This window comes from Grus americana, chromosome 6, assembly GCF_028858705.1.
Source record: "Grus americana isolate bGruAme1 chromosome 6, bGruAme1.mat, whole genome shotgun sequence".
Taxonomy (NCBI): Eukaryota; Metazoa; Chordata; class Aves; order Gruiformes; family Gruidae; genus Grus; species Grus americana.
The window spans coordinates 32021104-32048931 of NC_072857.1; the positions used below are offsets into that span (position 1 = coordinate 32021104).

A 27828-nucleotide genomic window follows, 5' to 3' on the forward strand; every position below is an offset into this window, starting at 1 on the left:
AGCTTAGTAGCAACAATACAAGTTTGTAGTTGTTGGGTTTTTTGGGGTTTTTTGGCTTTTATTTTTTAAAAAGACAGCTTACAGAAAATATGCTAATGGCATCTTTTGCTTATCTGCATACTGCATCAGTCAACCAAACTGCCTAAATTCTGTTAGGGGGTCAAATAATAGTCCTACAGTAATAAAACTTGTTTCGAATTTACAGATGACTTTGGTATGTTTTACTAGCGGAATATGCTGCATATCGCCCAGGTTTTTCTTTCTGAATAAATCAAAATAAAAGAATTAAGGGGAAAAAAAAAGATGGAAGAAAACTGCCTGTTGTTCTGGCTATTTTTTTTTTTCCTCTAAAGGAACGTATTCCTACTTCTGGTTGATTTAGAAGGTAAATTATACACAAAATTATTTTCTAGGTAGCTACTTATTTCCAGTTTAAACAAAGTTCCCTTACATTGGGGCATGCCTTTTTACAAGTTCTTCTGTTGCTACTGCTGTTCTGTTTCTTGATGAGTCTACTATATAGAAGTGGTTTATTGACAACTATGAAAAGTAATCGATGGGTTTTGATTTTTATTTTTTAATGAATTTTCTTTATTACAAGTCTGTAGAATAATATACAAGCTGGATAAGTTGACTTCTATTTGTGTTTGTTATTGCAGTCATGAAAATAGCACTGCTAGGATTTTGTGAACGGTGTTACTAATGGTGTTTGGATGTCCACAACTTAGTCTACCTTGAAGGGTGGTGGTAGGTTTTTGTTTTGCTTTCAAAATTTAAACCAAAGAAAGATGTAAAGTTTCTAGTCAGAAACAAACAGGTATAATTTGGAGTAAGATAATGGCCAAAAATCTTCCGTTTTAACATGTCTATTTAGAGATATATTTTATGCAATACTAACTAAAGTATTGTCTAAATAGTGGAAAGAAGAGTATAATGAAATTAAAAGCAAAAAAAATCAAGCAGCATTGAGATGAAGGATGCTATGAAATAAAGCCAAGGTAAATTAGCATAGTCCTCCTTGCAGTCTTTGTCTTAGTTTCTAGTCTGACAGGAGGATATTGACTGCCGATAAAATCAGGATAGGAAAGCAACAGTTTAATTAAAATGATATGATTTCGGATCTTGAAACAGACCTTACTTTTCTCTGTCTCTCTGGCATCAAGAAAATGATCCATATCTCATCTTGCTTGAAAACCATTCAACTAGCTGTAATTACCTGTTAGACACCATTCTAGAGATATGGCTAACTACTTTTAATTAAAAGTAATATTTTGATACAGCTCTCCTATCTCTGCTGGGAATTGTTTTAAACTTATTATATGCTTACCACCAATTTTCTGCAGTACAGCTTAGGGAGGAGGAATTTGAACTGCACTGTTCGATAGCAACAGGTCTTAAGAGTATTAAGGATGAAATTCTCAAGGGTCTTTATGTCATGGATGGAAATGGAATCATTACTGTATTTTTGAACTCCTGCTAACGTCATTGACACCCACCTACAGTCCACTAGAAATATAAGTGCAGAGATCAGTTTGTTCACAGATTACAAGGAGACTAACCAAGAAGGGGCAAGCCAGAGCCAAATTCACTGGTAAGCTTTATTTTAAACAATGTGAAAGGGAGATTTTTTTTTTCTTGAATCAAGTTGCGAAATGGGTCTCTAGTATATTATACCAGACTGTATTATTGCACTTACTAATATATGTAGTACATTTTCATTTAATGCAGTTTTAAAAATTGAGTTATCTGGGTCTCAAGCCGTATTTTTTTCCATTCTCCTTGGAGCACACAAAGATCTGATACTGTAACTAACCAGCCAATGAAAATAGCTGTATGTAATAACAAATATAAATTTACAAATTTAAATATTTTGTGTTAAATGGCATGCTACTCCCTTTTGAAAAGAGAATCCAGTGTCTAGAAATAGCTTTGGTATGGGAAACACTTCTTTAGAATAACTTGTGCTTCCTAGTACATGAGTATAAACCCCCAAAAGTCGATAGCACACAGATGTAATCTGCAGTAGGCAGGTTTTCCTTGGCACGGATAAATTAACTTCATCACTCCACTGGACTCTCATGCTTGCTCTATTTGGTACCAGTGATGGCTCTGTAGAACTTAAGGAGTCTGGTTCATTGTCCTTCTTACAGATAGTCTGTTCATCTCTCCAACATGTGGAAAGTGGTGCTCCTGACTCTATGTACAGTATTGGCTGTGAGAGGATTGGCAAAGGGTGCTCCTTTCCAACCAGAAGAAACATGGAAACCTCTAGATAACCCTAGAAACAGAGACCTGGTAAGGAAATACTGCAAGAAAGTTTTGTGTGATTTTTGTGTGTTCCATCATGAGAATTTTTATCTTCTAAATTTAAAGGTAAGAAGGGCCCATTAAATGTAGTGTTAGTGACTGTGCACTTTGTGTAGTCAATAACCACAACTGGATGAGCATTCTTCAGTCAAGATGTGCCCCTTAACTGAAGAAACATTCTCGGTGTGCAATAGTGCACAAAACTTCCTTGTATCTTCATCCAGCAGCTCTAGTTTTTAAAAAAGTATTTTGATTATACAACCATTCGTTTCATAAAACAGAAGAGGAATGATTATTATGTTTCTCTCAAATATGTATGCTGACTGCATGTTATCTCATCTTCTGGAAGTACAAATAAGTTTGCATCTGATACATTGTCATGAATAGTGGCTAATGATCTGAAAGTTAATTACAGCTAAGAAAATATCATTAAGGGAATATTTGCTCAATCTTACAAGGAATTTGTGAAGGGAAAAAAAAAATACCAGTTTTCCACAATTTTTCCTCACTGTTTTAAGAAGCATTAATTCCTACTTTTAAGCGGTTGAAGAGGCCTGGTCAAATCAATTGCCCACTGTTGCTAACTCTTAGAGAAGTGTGTAACTGAACTGTACTGTTTCCCTCAGCAAGGGTTTTGCTGTACCTGTTTTATAAGGGATACAGTTTGAGTCCTCCGTGTTTCTGTGGGGAGCACAGATGATCAGTAAACAGTTGGTGGCCTTTGGACACCACGTAAGGTGCACAAGCCATGGATGGAGTGGACGTGTCTGAATTATATTGCTTGTATTACACTAGTTTTTGATAAAAATAGAGGATTTCATCCCACATAGGAACAAATATTACATCTACTTTTGTGTCAGTAGAAATAATTAACTTCTGTTGGGCATGCCCTGTTTTCACATGTGAAATATGTTCAGTTTTTCAGAACGCTCCAGGCTTATTTTTTGGACAGGGGTCTTGATCTCAGAAAGTTCCCAGCTACTTTCACTATGAACAATGAAGGACCAAGGCCTGTCATGTTCTACTCGGATCCTATTGCTTCTGCATTTGCAGATTATGAAGAAAGGAGAAATTCTTTTCCAACTTATTTCAAAGGCTGAAAGATGCTGCTGACCAAGGTAAAAGAGGATGCCTTTTCCTCTAATGTTGTTACATGTAACCAAGTGAAAGATTTGGATTCAAGTGATTTTCATTTCTGTCTGAAGTATAAAACCAACTTCTCTTTCAGAGGAAATTAAAAATGTAGCACCTTAACTCTTGCCTGAAATTGGTTTAAGATTGTTGAGGTAGAGATTTATGAGGTATTTACTACTTTGGTAAAATCACACATGGTGCTTGCACAGACCTATATAGACCATGCTTCTTTCTTTTTTTTTGGTCATCTTTTTCTCCCTCTCTTCATGCAGAGAAGAATTCTGAAAATGTACAGATAATAGAGAATGCAGGTTTTATTTAAGTAATTGATATCAGTAAAATTATAAATTGAGACTAACCGTTTCCTGTGATATACATATATTAAGAAAGTTAACTTAGAAGATACTGTGCTAACAAAGCATACATCATATTTTACATCTTTGTCCATTCATGCTGTTTTCCTTATTTCTACCACCAAAATTGAAGGTTGAATAAAATGATTGCAAACTTACATCTCTCCATAAATATGAAATAACATCGAAGAGGGACAAGCTTGCATTATTAATAAATCCAGCCTCAATTTATAGCAGGTACTTCTCAGCTATTTTATCTATGCATAACCATACTCTGTAACAAATAAATCCTTTCATACCTCATTTTGAGAGTCAGTGAACACTGGCAGTTCTGAGGAAAGGTAGATCATTGTTTTCTCTCCCGTTTTACAAATAGGTGAAAATTTCAGTAAGATCTGAATCTAAGCATTTTGATGATTTACCCAGTATCTTAGAGATTAATTTGTAATCAATATTCAACTTAGGATTTTTAGCTCTGTTCTGTTCTCTGCCTGCTTAAGCACATCTCTTTCTGTAATCAAAAGCACAGCTCCACTATTCTTACTTTCATGAATAATAATGAAGACTCAAATATTAATACTAAGTTAATTTTTTGCCAGGTTTGTCTGTCAGGAACCCAAATGCACCACACTGAGTATTGTGCATAACAAATTAAAAGGGACTTTAGAAGGGATGCTGTAGCTTTACTATAAGTTACAGCAACAGTGAGAAAATGACTGGTGGAAGCAATTTGTCCCAATAATTCAAGAGGATCACAGCTGTTCTCTTCAGTGTTCAGAACAGTTTTCTGAAAGTAGAGGTCTGCTGGGGTATTTCAGCCAGCATGACTGGGTCTTGGTTTGGATATACCCTGGTTGCATATAAATATGTCTGTATTTGTATCTCATCGGGGTTTTTTTTCTTTTTTTTCAGGCATTAACTTTTGAACTTCATGCGAAGTTGTAACCTTCACAGCAAAATATTACTGCTTTGACTTTTTAACTGTTACCTGACAATTTAAATTTTTTCTCACTTATCACAGTTTTTTACCTATGGAATCTGATGTCATGCTGTAATTGGCACATTTGCTGTCTATTGACAAATGTGTGATGTTTGGCTACTGCAGAATTGTGTTTGTTTAAATGTGAATAAATGAGGAGTGCAGCAGAGTGGTTTTAACTACTGCTAAGTGTCTTTGTTCAAAATTGATAAATAAATGTTACCTTTCAGTTTATTGGAGCTATATGTTGCAAACTGTTTTGCAGTGATGTTTTCAGATACTCTTTTATGAGAAGTCTTCTAGTAGTTTCTTGGGAGACTGCAGGGAATGGCGGGAAGTACTGGCCCTGGCAGTGACCTGCCTCAGTGGCCAGATGGCTGCTTGTACCTCACTCCCGGCCCCTCGCACCCATTTCTGACCCTGCCCCAGACAATAAATCACCTGCACGATAACTGTATAACCATATGAAGTTAAGAAACCCTTCTCATGTACAAATAACACCTATTTCTGAGGTAATAAAAGATGATCTCACATCTCTTAACAGTGAGCTTCCTAAGAGAGGCGCTTCCCTCTTGCCGCTGGCCCCTCCAAGGCAGCGAGCACAGCAGCAGCGCCTGCCGAGGCGGTTCCCCGCAGCCCCCCCGGCTCCGGAGCCCCTCTAGCCTAGAGCGCCCCGGCTGCCCGCTCCCAAGGGCCGATGCTTCCCCCTCCCCAAGGCAGCGGCCCCGGGCCGGGGCGGAACTCGTGCGTGAGGGCGCGGGGCGTGGCGGGCGCCATAGCGGAGGGACCTGCGTCCTTTCCTGAACGAGGTTCCCCTGCGCCGGCTACAGCTGCGCCGGCTGCAGCTGCGCCCGCTCCCGGGCGGTGCCGGCGCGATGTCGGGCTTCAGCCCGGAGCTGATCGATTACCTGGAGGGGAAGATCTCCTTCGAGGAGTTCGAGCGGCGGCGAGAGGAGCGCAAGAGCCGCGAGAAGGTGAGTCTGCCCCGCCTGGCACCCCCGCGGCCTGGCCCGCTCCCTGCATGACAGGACCTGGCAGGGCACGGACCGCTTCAGGAACGGCGCGGCTTCCTCGCTTTCGTGTGTGTGGGGGTTCACCGCGCTCAGATGCTGATTACTGTGCTCAGCTATTGATTACTGTCTACGTAATAGTTAATTTCTGTGCAAAAATGATAAGAAGATAACTTTAATTTGTAAGGGTCATTAGATTCTGGTAAAGTTGTTCAGGGAAGCGTCCGCCTTTCAGAAGTGCGGCATGCAGCATTTTGCTTCGTGCCCCTGTGGCTTGTGTCCCTGCACTTGGCAAAGGCTAGTGGCAGTTACCTTCAGGCACCATAATTAATTTCTTCTTTAGGCTGGAGCAATGAGCAGAAGCAGGTTTGAGTATCATCCAGCACACACTGCTACCTCTCCCCCACCATCTTCTGTGTGGGATCCATGGAAGACATCCAGTTTGACTCCTTTTGGTAACCGTTGTGGCTTCCTGGCAGCAATAAACACAGGGAGACGCAGCTTTGCGTCTAAAAGTAAGCAGATGGAGATATTATGAGAAATTCTGTATGCTTGATTGGAGTGTTGTAGTGAACTTTAACGTTGCCATCTTCATGTCAAAATGCAACCGAATTTCTTTATTTCCTAGTCATCAGAGAGCAAATTCAGCAGAACTCAGTTGTCATGGCAGGACAAGTGGTAATCCTAGGGCAACCTTCTTACTGTGTTAACAAGTGTTAGTTTGGTATTTTGTTTTGCGTTTAAAAAGGCAGGCTTCGAAAAGGATTTGCCACATGTTTGTAACGATTTTTGATATGGTTGACCATGTCCTCTTATCTCACTGTAATGCTAAATAAGCAGTGGACTAGTCTCTTTGGTCAAAAGTAATGTGAACAGTCACTGTCTGAGTCACCTCACATTTTGCTAAGAACATAAAGGTCTTGAAAGCAAGTAATGCTGGGTCTTGTGCATTTACAAATATAGTGCTTATTCCACCTGTTTCACTAGCATTGCAAAAGCTGGAAACCCATGGTCTAAATGCTATTTGTAAATATTATGGGAAATAGGAATGAGTCATGTTATAAAGCTGATAACCAATATTGTTGGCGTGCACAGGATGGCGAAAATGCGTCGGCTGAGGAAAACACTGAAGATGTAGAGGCTCCATCTTCATCCAGAAAAGCATCTGGGAAATCTCAAAGTCAGGATGAAACTGATGGTAAATATTAACATAATAACTTCAGTGAAAAATGTATTTAAAAGGTCATTGAAAGCATTTGCTCTTTGATAGGTGACTTTTTATATACTTGGCTGCTTCTTTTGAACCTGTGGGTATTGAAGCACATGGTTAGAATGTATTTCTTTGTATGACGTTTCAAGTCATAGCCAGGGTTTTAACTTTGTTCAATGTTTTTAAGAAGCTGGATCTAGCTAATTGGTCATCTTTTTCTAGAAAACTCTCTATTTTCCCCCTCCTGGCTTGGAACCATGTGGTGTCAATTATATACTCTCTCCAAAGTTACAAATAATTTCAAGTTTTTAACTTATCTCAAAAAGTCTTCTGTCTGTTTTGTTTTGGCTTTTTTCCTGTTCATTTCTTTGCTAGTCTTTTGCTGAGACTTGAATGTTTTGGAGTATTTGATGCTACTGTGTGACTGTTGCCTTCTTCCATTGTCATCCAGAGTGAAATAAAATAGCTAAAAAGAGGTGTTTCCTTTTGTCTCTGTGTTTTTTTTCTCCTACTCAGTTATCCTTTGGCCTCTTTAGAGTGCCTGCGTTTATTTCGCTCCTTGTTTTCTGCTGGATATTCCTAGCTACAGATTCCTTGGCCGGCTTGCTTTGTGCAGTAACTGGGATGGTAGTATCTCCTTAGATCCGTAGCAAAATAAGCTTAATGTCCTTGGGGTTCCTACATAGTGAAAAGACTTGCAGGAAGTGGTAGAAGCAGTGCTTCTCTGTCTAGTTTGTATCAGTGCTTGCTGATCCCATAACTCAGGTTCTGGATTTGAGCTTGGGATTTAGAGTGCTGCGGTCTGTTTCAGACACTTTCTCTTCAGAAGTTGTACTCCGTGCACTGGTCAGGGCATATTCTTGTGGGATTGCCAATGCTGTGAGATAACAAAGTGCAATTTTTTACCTCTTTGTGTTGGTTCTTAGACTCCTTTTGCTACTTTGACTGCAAATTCTCATCATTCTGGTTTTTGTTGGTTTTTTTTCTTTTCTTAAATTTCAAAAATAGGCCTTAAATTGTCTCACCTAAAATGTGTGTCAGTTGTGCCTCAGTTTTGAAGGTATGGCCAGACCTTATCCTACAAGGACAGAAAATGAACACTGGAATTGTGGCTGGAGCCAGATATCTGTCGTTCCTTATTGACCCCTTCTTTCTGCTCATCTCTCTGAAATATTTCCAAGCTGCTCTTTTCTGCTCTGTATTCTACCCAGTCTGTTAAGTGTTTTTTCATGCACATGATCTTTATCTAAGAAAACAACGTATTCTGATAGATTTGTGTGATAGTGTTACTTCTGCTCTTACTACAGAGAACACAGAAGTCTCAAGAGCAGTCAGAATCAAGGAAGCATTGATAATATTTATCACTATTTAAAGAGTTGCTCTTGGAATCAAACTTAGGATATTCAGAAGAAAAATGTTAGAAAAGGTCATTGTTAAAATCACTTTTCATACACAAATCTTCAGAGTTAATCTGCTACAATCTTCAGATGATTCCTGCAGCCAATGAGACTGAAATAAAAGGGAAATTAAATTAATAATTAGGTTTTTTCAGATGGGAGGAAGAAAAGTCTTGATTTTTAGATGCTTAATATCCAAGTCAGAAAAAAACCCAAAACCCATGAACTCAGGTGTAGTACCCAATTCCCTCTTGTATATATGCAATATATGATGGATTTATTTTTCCAGTCCTAACTTGATACTGTGGTTATTCTTTTATCAGATCTTTAGCTGCCCAATCCCCCAGCTGAAACCTTTCAACACTACCTATTGTGGTATTTTGCATTGATATAGACTTGTGGACAGTTATAGCCCTGGGTTAACTTAGTAGTGAAAAGTTGTAATTAAAGAATGTGAAAATTTTAAAAATTATGTGCTTTAGGCATATTTATTTTTGATATATAGCAGTATATTCTTAATTATTTTAAACAATTTTGTTATTTCTTTTTCTGGAGAAATGTGAATAATCTGGATTTTGCATTTACACACGTTAAAAGGTACTTATTGTCATGGATAGAATAGTTACAAGATCTTGTTTTAAATTACTTCTAAAAATTGTTTGCTGCGTTATTGTTTAGTATAATTGTCTGCTCACTTAGCCTCTTCAGCTGAAAAGCTTTATTCCATCCAACCAGTTCAATGCTTGAAAATTGCCTTAATATGCTTCTCTTGTATGGATTGAGAAAAATGTTGAATAAACTCTTGCTTTGTTCTGTGTGTTTCTCAAGGCTTTCATTTCAAATATCCAAAAAATGTTAGAGGCTGAGGTATACTAATCATTGGTGATGAATAATGCAGAGTTTTAAAACTGAAGAGGTAGTTAATAGTTTTTCTGCATTTCTGCAAGCCTTTTTCATACAGAATAACTGTTTCAAGTGGGCTACTAATTATGAAGAATTCTATTTTCTCTGCACTTGTCCTGATAAGCAGCATGTACTCTTGATTATATCGTAAACCCTTTTTGCTTCTTTCTCAACCAGGAGAAACTGCAGATGGCGTCAGTAAATCTGTTCATCGGGTCTTTGCGTCCATGCTTGGGGAAAATGAAGAGGAGGAGGAGGATGAAGAGGAAGAGGAAGAAGAAGAAGAGGAAGAAGAAACTACTGAGCAACCCACAGCTGGAGATGTTTTTGTGTTGGAGATGGTACTTAATCGAGAGACCAAGAAAATGATGAAAGCAAGTATTTAAACTTTCATCTAACTTCCCTGTGTCTCCTGAAGCATAGTGCATAAATGCCAGTTTGTGTGATTTTAGCTAGTTGCTGAGAAACTTGCCTGAAAATAATTCTGTGTACAGTACTTCTGCTTATGTTGGTGTTGCCTGTCTTTGTTTTTTTTAGAAAATGACTGTAGATTACTCTTTGAAAACTTTCAAAAATAATGAAGTGAGGTTTTCCAGTGTCTGGATTGTATTTGTATTAGATACCAGAGTTACTCTGCCAGTTATGAAAATTAGCAAATGTTTTGGTCAGTCATTTTCATATCGCAAGTGCTTAAATAACTTGTTATTATGTTGTGTTAAGCACAAGTTTGACTGATGTCTTCTGAATTTGGGCACAACTGAATCCTGGGTAGAAAGAATATCCCTTTTCCATTTAGGAGAAAAGACCTCGCAGCAAACTTCCTCGTGCCTTGAGGGGGCTGATGGGAGAGGCCAACATCAGGTTTGCTCGAGGAGAGCGTGAGGAGGCTATTCTAATGTGCATGGAAATCATTCGACAAGGTATGTTAGAATGGTAAAGCTTTTTGGCTTTAAGGATGGAATGAAATTGCCATGTGCATTAGGAAAATTCAGTGTGGCTTCACTAATAATGAAAATAGTACAAGGAATGTCACTGTGTAAATAGTGTGGAATTAAGAATACGTAGTGCATTTCCTTTATTATTTTTCTTATAAAAAGAAACTAGGACCCTAATTCTGCAGAGGCCTGGGCCTTTGCTTAGCTTTACACAGTTTGCTTTTATTGTCTTAGAACCAAGGTATAAATATCAGCATGACTTACAATGTAGAATAATGCTATAAATGGTTGTTGTTAAGTTCAGTCAGGCTGTTTAATAATTTATAAAAAGGAACTGGAAACTTGTCTCCAAGTTTTTTCTGAATTTAAACAGAGCAATGTTGATGTTTCATAGAATTCTGATATCTGTTGTTTGCAGAAAGGTAAGTTTTTTGTTTTCAAGGTGGTTTTAAAACAATAGTTCTTAAACATTCTTTTTGTTTTTACACAGCTCCTCTTGCTCATGAGCCCTTTTCTACTCTTGCCATGATCTATGAAGACCAAGGCGATATGGAGAAGTCATTACAGTTTGAACTGATTGCAGCTCACTTAAATCCTAGTGATACCGAGGAATGGGTTAGACTAGCAGAAATGTCACTGGAACAGGACAATATCAAACAGGCTGTTTTTTGCTACACAAAAGGTAGCATAGCAACCATTTTAATATTTTAAAATAAATGTTAGGTGCTAATGGCAATCATTTTGTTTTCTTCTGGTTTGTAATTTAGTTTGCTGCAGTTTGCTAAGATTCTGGTACCTCTGTCCAGACTTTGGTAAAAGATTCATTAATCTTTAATATAGGATGTCTTTTTCTTACAAAAAGCTCGTGCGTGTCCATTAACGTTCATCTAGTCAGGTAGATGAATGTGAAATCCATTGTTGCCTTTTCTTAAACTAGGCTACTAACAGGCTTTTTCTTGTTGTAGCTCTGAAATATGACCCAACCAATGTGCGTTATCTATGGGAGAGATCAAGCCTCTACGAACAGTTGGGGGAACATAAGACGGCTATGGATGGCTACAGACGTATTTTGAATCTCCTGTCTCCCTCTGATGGAGAGCGCTTTATGCAGTTGGCTAGAGACATGGCAAAGTAAGTTGGACTTAAAGGCAGTGTGATTTGGTTTTCCAGAGTTTCTCAAAAATTGATATTATAAGCTCTGCAGCTGATTCAAACCGAGTACATAGCTTAAATCAAGGAATGCTGGGGGTGACCCACACACAAGCATGTGCTCCCCAACTATTGTAATGTTTCCAAAGCCTGACATGTAGGAATTATCCTGTGTAAGATTGATGTGTCATCTTAGAAGTGTTGCATTCTCTTAGAGTAACAGAATAAAATGCAAATACCGATTACTGAAAAAATGCCAGTAGTATACAATTATACACAAATGCAATGCATTTTTTATCTGTATAATATCCCTAGAGACCTGGAAACTTATCACCAGCAAATCTGAATGAAACAAGCTATTCAATCTGAAATACAAACCATCTGCAATGGAATATAGTTTATATGTCATTTGTGATTCGTTTCTGGAGCAATTAAAAATCTGCCTCCTCTCCTTTTCTGCTAGTGAGAGCAGATCAAGTCACAGAAGCTTGTCTGAGACAGAGGAGGCTCGTGGTGTAGCTCTCTTATCATAGTTTTTAGTAAGTTGTTTACTACTTTATATCTCAGCTTTCTCAAGCTTAACTTGTAGAAAGCTGTTACTGGCCTGTATCAAAGCAGTTTGTTAAGTCTTTACATCTCTGTGGCTGTGAAATGCACCCAAAAGATGCAAGGAAGTGTATTGTAGCAATATTATTATTGAAGGTTTTTCTGAAACCATGTTGATGCAACACATTGTTGATACCTGGCTTGAGGTGGTAATGAAAACCTCAGTGATGTCCTATGTTAGGGCAGAATCTGTCCCTATACAGATTCTGTCCCTATACAGGGCAGAAAATAATGGTAATTATTTGAAATACATAAACATTTTCAACAGTTGTAAGAAAAGAAAAAAACACCCTTTTTCTCACTGTCTTTTGTAACTTACTCTTGCTAGTAAAAATATTTACTAATAGACAAAAATAAAAGAAATATGAAAATCGTTTTGCTCATGTTCAAAGTACATACTGTCATTTATTTTAAATACTTGGTATCTCATATCTGTGTTTTATAGGAGTTATTATGAAGCCAATGATGTGACCTCTGCTATTGAGATAATAGAAGAAGCCTTCACTAAACACCAGAGCCTTGTCTCCATGGAAGATGTTAATATCGCAGCCGAGCTGTATATTTCTTCCAAACAGTATGACAAAGCATTGGCGGTATGGAGAATTAGATGCATTTCTGTATCATGTTCAGCACCTCTTTGGCAGTCAGGATGGACAGTTAATATTCCTGTCATGTTTCTATAGTAATAGAGCTGATCAGATACAGATTGCTTTCTATTAGTTCTGTAGTAATTAGCATTGAAGTTAATGGCTTGATTTAATAAAATGGGGGCTGATAGACTTGAATGCTGTTCCAGGTTTAAAATCTTGGGATCCTTCCTCTCCTCCTCTACATTTGCCATAACCTTAGTAGCCAGAGAAGACCTATGAGCTGGTTTTGTGAGGGGTACCAGCAAAGGGCATTCTCTAAGTTGAAGGTTAAAAGGGTGACACTGAGTGGTATAATGGTTCAAATGCAGACTCTTGTTGCTTTATCTGGCATGCTTGTTTTATGACTAATAATTTAGGCATTAAGCATCAAGCACACATTCCAGAAAGACAATACATCTTGACTCTAAGGAATCAGGAATTGGAGAAGATTGCCTATCCGTTCCCAATTTGTTCTAGTGCTTTTTAACCTTCATTTTTGAGGCATGTTTCCTGGTTGTTTTGGTCTGGCTTTGAGAGGAAAGTCTTTAGTATCTGGCCATTGTTGTACTTTTCCAGGTGAATTTAAGAGACACTCATAGTTGGGACTTTCTCCTTGTGAACATTCTTATTTGCTGATATTAATTACCTCTTCTTATTTTCTCCTTAAGATTTTATTTATGTCTTTCTCTGTCCATATAAAGCATCACTAGCCTACAAACAATTCCTCTGACCCTTCTCTATACTTCCCATTTTAAAAATCAAACGGTTAATTTTATGCACACAGTATTCAGCTGCCAGATTTATTAATACAATACTATCATAGAACTGTTCCCCTGTTTCTTCTTGATGGTTCTCCTCAGGTCTGTTCCTGTGATTCTTCTTCCTAGACAGCTGAATCTGTATTTGAGCTGTAAACTGAGTTGAAAAATAATAATCTTACTGCAATCATCTGATATGTTCCCCTAAGGGCCAGATACTCTGCGTTTAACACTCTTGTTTTGGCAGCAGTAATGATTTAAATATTTAGTTTACAATTCATGAACAAAAATACCAAACTGCATCAGGTCTTAGACCAGGAGTCCTTTATACTTGTGCATTCCCCCCCTTGCACCTCCCCATGGGCAAGTGAATGTCTTGAATTGTCTGTTTTCGATTTTTTTTTTTTTTTTTTGGTAAATGAGTTGTTCCATTGAATTATACTGGTTTTATTCAGGTCATGATGTGTATGACCAGGGCTGTTGTAAAATGTCCGTATGTAGCTGTGAATTTTATTTAATAATTTTTTTTAAACTGAGACAAACCATAGGGTTTCCTTGCAATATATTTGGCTGAGGAATCCTTGCAGCACTTTGGAAAGATCTGTGGAGAGTTTAGCTGTTTACTTGGTGCTTTACTGTCCTTGTCTTTCTTCCAAAGGGCATTAACAGTAGCTATAAAGGTTAAAAACTTTTACAGTTGTGATGAAAGTAACTGTTGTATTTGCTAAAGAGATGCTGATTGAATCATCTGAGTAGTCAAAAAACAGTGGACAAAGACATAAGATGATCAAACTCAATACTAGTCAACTAACCCCATGTGAAATGAATGCAGCTTTTCTTCTGATAACTTTTGTGATGTCTAAAACAACTGCCATGTGGGCTGGCCACTCCATCTATCCTTTAAATCTTTAAAATGATCTGAGTTACTCATCTGTTTTAGGTTATTACAGATTTTGCAGGAATTGTACTTGAAAAGAAAGTATTGGAAAAAAGTGCAACCGAGGCGAAAAAAGGTAAGTAGCTAACAAGCAGTTAGTATGACCCTGCTGTTCTTCTAATATGACATCTTTCTTTCCATAACCTTTTCAACTCATGGGTATATTTTGATGCATGTTGACAGGCTTTTCTCTTTTGAAACTTTTCAGTGTTTTTAATGAGTTACATTGTACGACCTCAGCTTTCTATAAGGAGTTATTCTGATGTCCAGTTAGCTCTGCTGACTCATTAATGACAAGGACTGCTCTCCAGGCAACTGGAGGCCTTTTAAAGTTCTAAACATTCCTCAGAGTGCTCACATCAGGACAGTTATTTCTGCCAGCTAAATAGCTTCTGAAAAAAAATTAGATAAGTTTAGTGGCGTCTATACTCAAAATATCAACCTTTGACCTGAGAATAATATTCTTCATCGATCCTACTTCTGTTATTAAACACCGAAATGTTTTGGTGTATAGAAATCTAGGGATATTAGCTAGTAATTGAATAAAGTAGGTCATCTTTGAGAAACCTGTTCATGAATGTCATTGCTTAACTCTGAAACTGTTTGGGCTGTAGAATGATGACAACCTGCCAACTCCATAAGCAGACAGTCTGTTCTGTGATTAAACTGGTTGGTTATTTCAGCAATCTGTTCCAAACCCAGTGCAGTAGGAGAGACTTCTGTTGGCTTTTTGCTTTAATGGACCAGGTAAAAATACAGTTCATCAGTGAACAACTGTCCTGATAGAGACTTTGTAACAGATAATTTATAAGAAGGAAAACTCTAATGAGTCTAGGAATTAGAACACAGTGTTGCCAAGTTACCTAGGGTGTGTAATTTTGTAAGACAAAGCTTCTGAACTACCCAAGAGCTTGGTTCCCTGCCCTCTGTGGCTTTATAACTTTCTTGAGTGCTTCCTGCTCTGCTGTCCTTCCAAAGGAAAAAAAAAAGTCCACTTTTCAGAGTAAGCTACCAATCAAGTATGGATTCAAAATCAAGTAGCCTTTGGCTTAGCTGGGGCTACTAGGGTAATCTGTTAATCTTTTTAAAAAGATACAGGGGCAGTGGCAGAAACCCAAGAAAGCCAGGAAGCAGTGACTGATGACCAGAATCATCCAGTTGCTGAATCCAGTGCTGCAGGTAAGTAATTTAATTTTTTAATTTCATACAAGTCTATGAACTGATCATATGCTCAGGAACCAGGTTGCAATCACATAAAATTTGGGAAAGATTTCTAATAGCAGAGAAATAGGGCTTGATCCAGAAAAGGTTTCTTATGTACTGTCTTCCTTACTCAGAACTTACTTCTCACCCAGCCAGCTACCAAAGCCAAAAGCATCTCCCAGGGCTTCCCCACTTTGAAAAGAAATTTTTTCATTTTGTAAGAATTTATCGGTAGGCAAATAGTTACACTCATGCTGGGCATTAAGGTGTTCATAGAATGATGAATTAATCTGCATGTTGTGATTTGCAGTAACTGGATGTGAATGTAGAAGGTAATAGGGAAGCCTTATGTTGGCAATCAGTTCTCTCAGTTTATAGCAATCACCCTTCGAATGTCTGTTGTAAGAATTAAGCTGAAGGGGAACTTAAACAGGGTGGCTGAGGAGTGACTGCATGTGAACGAAATATAATAACGGAGTTTTACTGTATGGCCTGTAATTTGCTAGCAGTGTCATGGGTAACTTGTTTGTCTCGTGTTTGCATTGTCATCAGATTGCATTCTGTCTATCTGTTGTGTAAAGTTCTGTAGTTAACTGTGTGTAACGGTGTGTACAGACAGATCCCTGGTACACAAGACTTAGCTTAATAAGAGCAAATAGCTTAATACAGGGTATTTCCTTCAGAAAGCAAGAAGAGTGTACAGGTGCATAAATTGCTAAAGGAAAGCTTTATGAAGAAAGCACACCTTAAAAGGGCACAGACTCTAAGCACATCCTGTGGGATCCTGCTTTTGAAGTCGATGCAGACTGACAGCACTTGATGCTTCAGATGAAATTATTAGGATCAGAGATAGTAGGAAGAAGTTGTTTCAACTATTGGGAAGGATACAGAAGAAGGGGAGAGGGCAGGCCTACACCAACATTTACTAGAGTCAATGAGAATGTATTTTCTTCATTGAGCTGAACATGGCCTGGTGGGGGATGTGGAGCCTGTGAAGTGCTTGTTAAAGCCTGTGGGTTCAGAAAGAAATTCTTGATCTTCTTACAGCTGCGGAGAAGGTCAGCTGCCGCATACCTGAGGGCGTTCCCATAGACATCACGGTCAAGCTGATGGTGTGCCTGGTTCACTTGAACATCCTAGAGCCACTCAGTGTAAGTAGAAAACAACTCAGAAGTTGGGGGATGTTCTAATAAATTACCAAAGCAAGTAATTTTTTCCGTCTTTTGTATGACTGAGGTCCTTAAGAGAGCTGCAGAGATTCTTTTTGCTTCCCTCCCACTCCGAGAGAGAAACCTAGCAAACCCATAATAGCAGAAATACTATTTTTGTCCTTATGGCTCCAGTGGAGATATTACTAAGGGACAGTAAATCACAGCCTATGTGCTGTGACAGGCCCAGGACCACATTGCACAGTTGTTGAACACTAAGGAACACATCTTTGCTTTGTTTTAAAGCCCCACTAAATCTGAAGACTGTTCTTCCATAAAGAGCACTCCTCACTGATGGGCACTTTTATCCGTTGGGTATGAAATGTATGGATGGGTAGGGTCTGAAATGTCTAGAATAGAAAAATGTGGCTTTTTCAGGAGTTCTGAAATTCAGGTCTTTATTTTTCACTTTTAAACTAACATTTAAATAGAAGGAGTGTAGTTCAGAATGCAAATAGAATAAAAATCATAGCATAAAAATGTAAGCTTCCAATAACTATATCTTAAAGAAATGTTCTCATTGGTTATTTGTGCTTTTAGTAGTTTGTGTGGTTTTTTCAAAGCCTCTTTTGACCACTCTGGTGGAACAAAATCCAGAAGAAATGGGTGACTTGTATTTGGACGTCGCAGAGGCATTTCTGGATGTTGGGGAATACAACTCAGCACTGCCTCTCTTGAGTTCCCTTGTCTGCTCAGAACGATACAACTTGGCTGTCGTCTGGCTCCGGCACGCGGGTGAGAAGAAGCAGGACTGCTGAATGCATGGTGCTGAGAGATGATAATACAATGATGAGCATTTCCAGGGACCTTTATTTAAGGTCACTGAAATTTTAGATTCACGTATTGAATGATAATTGGTATTTGCAAAACTATAATTAGAGTTTATTATGACAACCCTGTCATGGAGCAATTTTTTGATCTTATAGATTGAAATTTACTTCTGCTGAAAATACTTTATTTTCTTGTAAGTGAAAGGGCATCTATTCTGCATTATGTCCTTTTTCAACAGATGATGCTTTAAGTGAAACTGTGGATGCATCAGTACATATTTTTGAATATTTTCACTTTAATAATACATGTATTGGGTAGTTTTAACTGGAAAAGTATCTGAAAAGTATGTTAACTGTTTTGCAAGCTTTGAAATCTTCTTTTTCTGCCATTTAACTGTATAGTGTCATTTATGGTATTTCTAGAGTGCTTGAAGGCTTTGGGACACATGGAGCGTGCTGCAGAGAGCTATGCCAAAGTTGTTGATCTTGCTCCATTGCATCTGGATGCAAGAATCTCACTTTCAACACTTCAGCAGCAGCTGGGCCGACCTGAAAAAGCCCTGGAGGCTCTGGAACCCATGTATGATCCAGATACACTGGCTCAGGATGCTAACGCTGCCCAGCAGGTGGGTAGAGTGTTCCGTGCTTCCAGTTTATTCTGATAAACTATGGTAGTGGTCAAAGATGTCAACTATATAGGACCAGGGATTGAGACTTACTTATCTACAGCCTGGTGAGCCTTCAGAGCACAGCAAACGATTCATTACAGAGTACCAGGGCTGAGCCCACATGGCTCTTTCTTCCTGACCGTTCTATCAGTATTTCCCCTGGCCCACCTGATTACTTCTGTGCGATGTACAACCTCTTGGCCACTGAGAACCAGTCTTGATGCCAGCCACTTTGCATTGAGTTGACCAGCAGCTGCTACATACGAGCTACATGGTTTGGCCTCTATTGAAAGTAACTGATGGCGTAGCAAAAGGTCTATATCCCCTCTCCAGCAGCACCTTCACTATAGGTAAGAGTTATGCTGAATTTCTCTGAAATTTGAGAATTTGAAACAGTAACTACTGCAGGGCAGTTTAGGGAGATCTTACCTGCTGCTGCTAAGATTCTTAGAACTCTGTAGAAGGTTCTGCAATCCTTTAGTACTGTATTGAGTCAAAATTGTTTATTCTGTAAACTCACTCTCTAAGAGGTTGAATAATAATGTTTACTGTTATCTAGGAATTAAAGTTACTCCTCCATCGTTCGACCCTGTTGTATTCCCAAGGCAAAATGTATGGTTACATAGACACTTTACTTACGATGCTGGCAATGCTGTTGAAGGTAAGCCAGTCTTTACAGCTACACCTTAAGAAATTGGACAGTTATGAGTTGGGTTAAGATAAGCGACAAACAAACTTAGGATGAAAGCTAGTGGGTTTTATATGCAAATGGTGTCATAGTTTTGTTAGATAATAATCTTGCAGAGAGTCTATACAACTGGTGTTCCTGCCTGTAGCGTTCAGAACAGAGGAACCACTTGTGTGTGTAATTCTTAATACAGTGACTTCAACTCCCTGTTTCTCAGAGTACATAGAACAGACTGAATACTAAAGCTGCTTCTTACCTTTGTAGCAATCAGCGTAGTGCTTTCTGGAAATGTTGATACTGGCTTCTATTTCAACAGTTTTCTTTTGAATTTCTTAAATTTCTTTTTAATGTTTTCTTGTGATAAAATGACCAAAGAAGAATTTGTTTAGCCAGTAAGTACAGTGGTGGTGGTTTCGTGTTAATTGTTTTCTGTTTGTTTTTGAGTAGGGAGGGGAATATTACATCTCAGTTTTATCCATCTGGTCAGAGCAAATGCTGTTATATTACACTGGTTGAATAGCTGACTATCCACATATTTCTGAAACTGATACAGAAAGGCCTTGTTCTTGTTAGGCCTCTATGCAAATAGTTTTGATTGCAATACATACCGGGATGTTCCAATCCCAGGAAAAGTCTTTTAAGTCATTTAAAGAGTTTGTATCTTTCTTTTACATAGCCCAGTTTGCACTGGAGCATGAGACAATGCAGAGATAATACTCCTCTTGGGAATGTTCTCTCTCATCATCTTGCTCTACTGTGGTGTTCCCAAGTTGCAGCCTGTTTTGGCATGCAACGTGAGCAAGATGGATCGGCCATAAAGCTGCCTTTGTTGTAGGATGTATTAATGTAATCTGAAATGCTGCCCTTAAATTTGTTTCTAGGTAGCAATGAGCAGAGCTCAGGTGTGTTTGATATCTAGTTCCAAATCTGGAGAGAGACACCTCTATCTTATTAAGGTGTCAAGGGATAAAATTTCTGACAATGACGACCAAGAGACAGCAAATTGCGATGCAAAAGGTAACACATGCTTATTAAAAACAAAGCAATGAGATGAACTCCTTAGTTCTGAAAAACGAAATAAACTTTACTATTTTGCAGGTTAAATCCATGCGGTTGATGTTAACATTGCTTTATTTTTAGGACAAAGAAGGCAGCAAAAATGAAGATAATATAACTTAAGGGAACAATCCTCACTCAAAGAAAAATAGTAAGGTTATGGAATAATTTAGATCGAGAAGGACCTTTAGAGATCATATGGTCCAACATTATCCTCAGTGCAAATATAATACATGCAAATCTAGAACATAATAGAAATACATGCTTTAAAAGTGGTGGGATTTAATTTTTTTTAACTGGCCCAGACTTGGTTGAGCCAGACTGCACTCTTAAGCACCATTTGATATGTTAGGAAGAGTAACTTTAATGCATTCAGGTAATATGTGTACAACTTGAACTGTGTGTATTTCTTGCCATTTGTTCCCAAGTTTTGACTGGTTTTTTGCTGGTGTTTTACAAACTGCACTTTAACTGAAAAAAGTAAATATTATAGCTTTATTTTACCTGTTAATGCTGAGATATTTTTGAAAAGATCAGTTTGATGTATGGACCTTTTTTTTTTTAAAGAGTTTAGCTCTCTTCTTTTGATTTTCTCAACTTACCAACTTCAATATTTTTAGCAATTTTTGCTGTTCTCACGAGTGTTCTGACAAAAGATGACTGGTGGAACCTCCTCCTGAAGGCTATATATTCCTTATGTGACCTCTCCCGGTACAAGGAGGCAGAGCTACTAGTGGATTCCTCATTGGAATATTATTCATTTTATGATGACAGACAAAAACGCAAGGAGCTGGAATACTTTGGGCTCTCTGCTGCAATTTTGGACAAGAACTTCAGAAAAGCCTACAACTACATCAGGTGGGGTATGGAGAAGGTTCTGTTCTGTAGTTGCTTCCACTGAGGCTGTAGTCATGCTGCTTAAAATATTGCTAAAGGAGGCAGGCTGATGCTTTCCAGCTTTTGCTAAAACAGATAAGGCTGTTGAAACTAAAGGAGCTTTCTGATAGCCTTTGATTAAAAAAAATGCATAATGCAGTAGGTTGGCTGATTTGGCCGGAACCGTGAGTTCTGTCCTTCACTCTCAACTTTGCCTCAGTCACTGACCGGCTCCTTGAATATCTCCTCTTTGTTATCTTCCCTAAACTGTTGAGGTTCTATTGCAGATACAGCATTTACTATAGTGTTTACTAATTCCTTGTCTACTTTTCATTCTGTAGAATTATGGTAATGGAAAATGTCAATAAACCTCAGCTATGGAACATATTCAATCAAGTTACCATGCAGTCTCAGGATGTCCGTCACCATCGCTTTTGTCTCCGCTTAATGCTGAAAAATCCTGATAATCACGCATTGTGTGTCCTAAACGGGCATAATGCATTTGTATCTGGCAGTTTCAAGCATGCTCTTGGTAATGTCATTAATGTTCTAATATTAACAGATATAACAAGTGAATGTTGGGGGTTTTTTCAGAGGAAGATTTATTACAGTCATTTTTTTTTCATACATCAGAAAATTATAGGTGGCTTCACAGTGTTGATCTAGTACTTTAATTATTTTATACACAAAGCATCATTAAAGAGTTTTGCTGATAAAATTAAGCTGGTATGTTTCAAGTTTAGCACACATTGCAGATATAACCAACTTGCAAAGATAATTAAAGCTAATGATAATAAAGAATAAGAAGGACAGAAACAGACCAATTTAAACAGCAAATAAAGTTGCTTGGACATTTTAAGACCTTTGAAGTAAACCTACGGCTTTCAGTCAAGCTCTCCGAATGTCACGCCTAAGATGTGTGGCCTCCAGGATATAAATCCCAGCAAGGGCCTTGTTTGTGACCGATTCTTTTTTGCTTACATATTTTACATCATATTTTGTGTTTTTCCTTCAGAATCCAAGGAGTGCTGAAAATACAAAATTTTCTTTCATAATTTTTCCTGTGTATTTTGATGTAGGTATACTAAAGTGGTTCTTTTCTTAGTTCACACTCCTAATTTGAAGGTTTTCCTTTTGCCCTTAAATTCGTCAGGAATGCTTTTTGCAACAAACATCCTGATTCAGTTACTCTCTTTTAGGACAGTACGTACAAGCCTTTCGTGTAAACCCAGATGAACCTCTGTACAGTCTTTGTATTGGCTTGACTTTCATCCACATGGCTTCTCAGAAATACGTGTTGAAAAGGCATGCTCTTCTAGTGCAGGTGAGTCAGTGTGATTATTTTTACCTATAGTGTTTCCTGGCTTTGTATGTTGCAGTTATCAAGTGTCAAACGAAACACTGCATTTTAATGCAAAATACTGTATTGCCTCTTGATCTTTCCCTTTGCCCTGTATGGGAGGTTGCTCTGGTCTAATGCCATTCATCTTTATAGCATCACGCAAACCTTCAGTCATGAAGAGTCTGTAACGCACCAACCTGGTAGGCAGTGACATCCTAGAGATGAGAAACAAATCACTTCTCTCACTTTGCAGCATGTCATAAGAAAGTATAACAGTGAGTGCTTCGACTTTAGATTTGTTAAGGCATAGCACGGGAATTGCTGGGTATGAGTTTCCTTTCAAATTCTGCTGGTGACTTGGCAGTAAAACATCTGCTGGCTTTAAGAAGGGACATGAACTCTTGCCTGCTGCTTAGGATATATGAATTTTTCATGCCCTATTCAGAGATGTTTATTTTTGGCCACTTTATACAATGAGATATAGTGGTAATTTCCATGATAACTGGTATTGGAGTAAATATCTATATGGAGCACAAGATCAAGAGAGGAATATGCTTGCATTCCAGGACTAATACTTTCATATGTACTTCACGGAGTTCAGAATTTTGTAGAATTCTGAAAAGCTGTAGAATTAAACCATTTCTTGCTGCTATCCAAGGCAGAGTGAAGGAAAGGGAATGAAGATTTGGGGATTTTTTTTTCCTCCTCTAAAAGCAAAGAGGGGGAGGGTTACCGCTTAAAGACTTTTTTAAGAAAAATAAGATCTTGCTCTAGCCTGTCCTTTGGCTGCATGTTTTTTAAGGTGGTCAGCTCTTTTGAACATGAACCAGTCTTACGTGTGTGTATATTACATAAACACATACATACACACTCCTGCATTTAGCAAGCTAGTGCCATAAGTCGCTATATTAAATACCTGTGTGTTCAATTTCTTGAAAAGCTGTACCTGTTGTTACCAATGGCAGTGAGACTGATAGAGCAGTTTCCAAGGTCTCAGCAATCAAACGTGACTTGTTTTTTGCCTTCAACTTGCACGTGGTTTTGTGGGGAAGCATGAATCAAAAGTTTGAATAGATACATTTAAACACCTCTTCTCCAGCATATTTTACTGCCGTCTTCTTAAAGGGAACATTCACAAATGTGCCTAACGTGTGTACAGGGATTCTCCTTCCTTCACCGGTACTTGGACCTGCGTGGACCATGTCAGGAGTCTTTCTACAACCTTGGCCGTGGCCTTCACCAGCTGGGATTGCTGCACCTGGCAATCCACTATTACCAAAAAGTCCTCGAACTTCCTCCTCTCACCTTAGAGGTACTGTATCTTTGTAAGTTATATACAGAGAGTAGAGTCAGGTCAATGTTTATAATTGCTCAGCCATAGATAAGAGAGATACATAAAAATGTGTGTGGTTGAGTTTCCTTTCATTTGTATTGTAATTCCCTGACGTTGGAAGCCCAAATCTGATTGTCACCTGGTAATGCATTTATGCATGTGTTAATTTCAAAGGTTTATGCATTTTGAAGTGTTTACTAATAGGCTGAAGTAGCAGGAAAAAGCGTTGCTAAACAACTTTACCTGAATAAATAGCTGAACTTTATATATATTATATGCAAGAAATTATAACTGGAAGTTCTATTTACTCACCCATGCTATAAAATAGGAGGCTGGAGCAATATGAACCTGTATTAAGAACGCCTAAACGCATCTGAGCCATGGCTTTACTCTAATTGATCTGTATTAGATCATCCTAATTGATGCATCATTCATTTACAAGTCTGGTCTGAGGGAAAGTTTTTGCCTGGTTTTGACATGGGTGGGTAGAAAAATTACAAGTGTATTTAGAAAATGGGAAGGGTTGGTAAAGGAAGAAACACGGGTGTTAGCGCTGGGAGTTCAAAGCAGCAATCTTTTGGCCACGTAGAAGACAGAGGCAGCATTCACATTCTGATTACAGAAACAAATACTTTGCATACGAAGACAAAATAAGATAGTACTTTCCTGTTTTATGAGTTGGCTATCTAATTTACAGCTAATGTTTTGAGTATGTAATTGTATAACTCTAGTGATTAACAACACGTGGAAACTCAGAAGGAATCCTACTTTTGTTTCTAGACAACTGAGAGCCTATATAAATCATGAACACGTGACTTGATTCCACTGTAATTGCTACTGATGTTTCAATTCTGTGCTATTTTAGCATATAGATAACTTTGTTTAATCATTATTTTTACAGGGAATAGAAACTGATCAGACAGACTTGAGAAGAGATACAGCCTTTAATTTGTCGCTTATTTATCAGAGCAGTGGAAATACTAGAATGGCTCAAAAGATGTTGTATACCTACGCAGTGGTATGATGAGGTTTGTGGCAGGTGGAATTGATACTCTTTGTGTAATTAACCTTTGCATTACGCAGTGCTGGGGAAACTGGTTGTATGTACAGCTTTTTCTGTCATTGGTCAGAGATGTGGCTTGTGCTGGATAGAGCTTTCTGGACTCTTTCTACTTTGGACATTTGAACTGTATTGGACATGGATGGAAACGGTCTGAGTGCAACGCTGATGTGCTCCAGTGTGTCTGTTATTAGCTCTTCTCCTTGCACTGCTCTGTAATCTGATACTTGGCCTCGTATATAGAATCAAACAGTGAAAACTGAAGCCCAGTGGGTTGGTTTTTTTTTTAAGGAAGATTTACAATGTGCAATATTACAACTAGTTACCAGTGAGGCTGTTCAAGAAGCCATATTCACTGGTGATGAGGGTTTTTTAATGTACGGTATTAAATTACTGTAATATAGAAGAAACAGGCTCATACTAATCCAGAGAAGATGGAGAACTCAGTATTTCAAGATCTTTAAAGTATTCCGAATTTTCTAGGAGTTCATATTCCTAGCAGCTGTTGTATTTGAAGGAGATGATTGATTTCTGTTTTACTGTGAAATCAGTGTGACCTTTGTTCTTCTGAACTTGTTAATAAAAATTCTGAGGTTAATGATAATGTTTACTCATCCTCAGCAAACATATATCCTACTGAATAGCTTATAGCAAAAATTAATACAATAATATTATACAGCTTATTATTTAACATACATTGCAAATGGTCTGGGTATTTATTTCTGACAGTTGAAAAGTAGCATATGATGGTGGAAGTATGTTGCTTCCAACCCAGCAAGAGAAGCAATGCTTTATCATAAGTTAAAAAAAGAGTATATAGTTCTATGTATATATAGAAATGTGGATGTATGTTATGCGCTACAGCAAACTAAGGCTGAAAAATATTTTTCAGCAAGGTAGTTTGCTGAAAAGAAAACAAACTGTGCTGGTGCCTCCCAAACACTCTTGTTACCGTGTCACAGCTAACTACTGCTATTTGCTTTCAGCCCACTTCTGTATGTATTTGTGCTCTGTAATCATCTCACACAATTGCAATTGGTGATTAAGAAACAAGTCTTGTGGAGTTGCCTAGACCAATTCTAAAGGTAAGGCAATTTTATCTCAAACCAAACATTAAGTTACAATATATCGCACGTCCCCTTCACGAGAGATATGCTGGGCCATAGTGAGAATACAAAGGTAAGAGACAAATACCAAGAAAGTCTCACTAACTCAGAAAAGTACAGCATGTTTTACTTGGAAATAGTACTGGGCAGCACTGCCCAAATACAAGTCCCTTGCCAAGTTTGCAGAACTATAAACGCAGAACGTTTTAGTTACATTAGCCTGGGGTATTCATAGGCTGCAGAAGAAGGGAGAGAATGACTCCCTTACCACCATTTCCTTTTTCATTCTTTGTGATACCTCATCACTGTTTTTTGACATGATAGCCAATTGTTGCATCATCTTGGGGTAAAAATTCTTCTGTTCATTATTCTTTATTGGCCTCTTCACATCTTATAACCCCATTGATTTTTTTTCTTCTTGCAGCGAATGACTTCTGTCTCTTCCTATGACAAAAGTTTTATAATGTCCCAGAAATACAGCCCTCAGCACTGAGCTAATGCTTAGAAAACAGAAGCCAGAGATGCAGTACAGATTCCCTTTACATTATTCTTTTCCAGAACCGAGTCTGAAATACTCAGAATCCTCTTGCTTGTACATTTTTTTAAATAGACTTGACATAGAAGAAGGTTATGTGGTGGGGTTTTTTTTAAGAATTGTCTTAAAAATTAACCAACATCAAGGCATTACTATTAATTCCTTTATTTGTGATCCCTACTCCTGCTAGAATTCTGAAGTAGTTTAGTTTTTAAAGCTAGGAGGTATGAATCTTTAGCATTTGTACAAATAAAAAGGAAAAATACAATCTGAATGCTGATGATGCATGTCTCAAACTGCTTTCTAAATTGTTTTTAAGCGCCAAATAACAGAAATTAGCATTTAATTAAACCCAGTCAATATGGACTGGAAAACTCGTACTGTTAGAAAATAGTGTTCTGAAAGGATGTTCTAAACAATTTTGAGTATCTGGAAGGACGGGATGCTACTTGTCTCAATGCAAAATATCTAAAGCTTTCTCAAATGCTTGTGAAAAAAAAAAGTATCTATGAAGACAGAACTTACATTTTTTCCGTAGCTATATCCAACTTGCATTTATGGTTATGAGATAACCAGTATGCTACTTAGATTTCACTTTTACACCATATTACAAATATGTTATATTGTAATGGTGCAGTAGTAACAGATTAGACAAGACTCAAGACGAAACAGACACTGTAGGAATGTGAGCTCCCCAGTAGAAAAGACATTTAAACAGGCTCCACCCCAGTGAACTGACCTGCAAAGCACAGAACATGAGATGTGTACAGAAATTACATATGCTAATCTAGGCTTTAAGAACGTAGCCGTACTGTCCAGTACAGAATTAGGTAAGTTTTAAACCATGTTTCACGTGCAATACTACTAATAAAGTGCCTTTACATTGGAATTCTTTTTCAAACAATGAAGTTGTGACCATGTATTGCACATTTCATCATTGTACTTTAGGTAAGGGATGGAGAATACACAGGGGATTGTGAGTTTGAAACACAAATACTTCTTGGAATATGAGCACCTGTATGGGATTTATTTTGGCACGCACTATATTCACATTTAGGCTTCCCTGGCTGTAGCTTGTTTTAAGGATGCTCACAAGACAATGAATAACACTGGGGGAGATGAACCCAGCACCTTTTCTAATTCTCCTTCACAGTAAGGACTATTTTACTGAAATGTAAAATGTTGTGTGGGAACAAACAGCAAGGCAGGAAAAGCTTGATATCCAGCCATTACAATTTTTGGAAAGCCTTCATAAATTGTTGAAAACAAGAGACTAAGAGGGAGAGAATACTTAGACAAATGCCAGCCTCACCTGTCAGCATGTTCGGAATATTCCTCAGGCGTCACTAAGAGATTTAGTAACAGTTTCAGTCAAACACACTACGTAGATTGTCAAACTACTTGGTGTAACCATGCTAATTTTGTTAGCTGCTTATTGCTGAAGAGCTATTTTATATAAAACACTAATTCAAGTAAAAGACTGCTCATAAAAGCATCTACTGATTGTCTTAAAAACTGAATCATTTGTACTTACCTGATAGCAGCACTGACAAGTGTAGAAAGCTGTTTCCCATCCACATTCACTGAAGGCCACAGACTGATGGGGGGGGACCCCAACCAACCTTTTTGCTGCTTAGAAAATTAATTTTTAAATACTGCAAATAATACTGTAACTA

The 27828-nt window shown here is 38.0% G+C and overlaps 3 protein-coding genes across 15 annotated transcripts in view; all 3 read left to right on the forward strand.

Moving 5' to 3' along the window:
- PGAP1 (post-GPI attachment to proteins inositol deacylase 1) overlaps nt 1-2284 on the forward strand; it is a 41779-nt gene extending 39495 nt beyond the window's left edge. The window contains exon 27 of one of the 2 annotated variants that reach the window (XM_054829760.1): nt 2151-2284. In XM_054829760.1, the coding sequence (XP_054685735.1) occupies nt 2151-2154 (4 nt within the window). In that variant the 3' untranslated portion in view covers nt 2155-2284. Of the gene's footprint in view, nt 1-659; nt 759-2150 lie in introns of those variants that run through there. The other variant, XM_054829759.1, reaches the window with a different exon arrangement.
- On the forward strand, nt 2167-5007 carry C6H2orf66 (chromosome 6 C2orf66 homolog). Of its 2 annotated transcripts, XR_008577612.1 has the most exons (4): nt 2167-2295; nt 3225-3425; nt 3928-4031; nt 4707-5007. XR_008577612.1 is itself a non-coding variant. In XM_054829761.1 (3 exons), exons 1-2 carry the CDS (start codon nt 2173-2175, stop codon nt 3405-3407), a joined length of 306 nt encoding a protein of 101 aa, XP_054685736.1. In that variant the 5' UTR covers nt 2167-2172; the 3' UTR covers nt 3408-3425; nt 4707-5007. The 2 variants fall into 2 exon arrangements, 1 of the variants encoding a protein (XP_054685736.1); XM_054829761.1 differs by lacking the exon at nt 3928-4031.
- Nucleotides 5008-5549: 542 nt separating this feature from the next.
- Nucleotides 5550-27693, forward strand: GTF3C3 (general transcription factor IIIC subunit 3). 11 transcript variants are annotated; one of them, XM_054829796.1, is made up of 20 exons: nt 5609-5747; nt 6127-6298; nt 6879-6981; nt 9471-9667; nt 10090-10213; nt 10719-10910; nt 11194-11359; nt 12429-12576; nt 14311-14383; nt 15400-15486; nt 16558-16661; nt 17282-17453; nt 17912-18114; nt 18716-18817; nt 19726-19861; nt 20521-20758; nt 21118-21308; nt 21976-22100; nt 23278-23430; nt 24353-27693. In XM_054829796.1, the coding sequence occupies exons 4-20, from the start codon at nt 9521-9523 to the stop codon at nt 24473-24475; spliced, it is 2484 nt and encodes an 827-aa protein (XP_054685771.1). In that variant the 5' UTR covers nt 5609-5747; nt 6127-6298; nt 6879-6981; nt 9471-9520; the 3' UTR covers nt 24476-27693. The 11 variants fall into 11 exon arrangements, 10 of the variants coding, with proteins under 10 accessions (XP_054685770.1, XP_054685769.1, XP_054685772.1 ...); XM_054829795.1 differs by lacking the exon at nt 6127-6298 and having other exon boundaries at nt 5550-5747; nt 23244-23430; XM_054829794.1 differs by lacking the exon at nt 6127-6298 and having other exon boundaries at nt 5550-5747.
- Nucleotides 27694-27828: the final 135 nt, after the last annotated feature.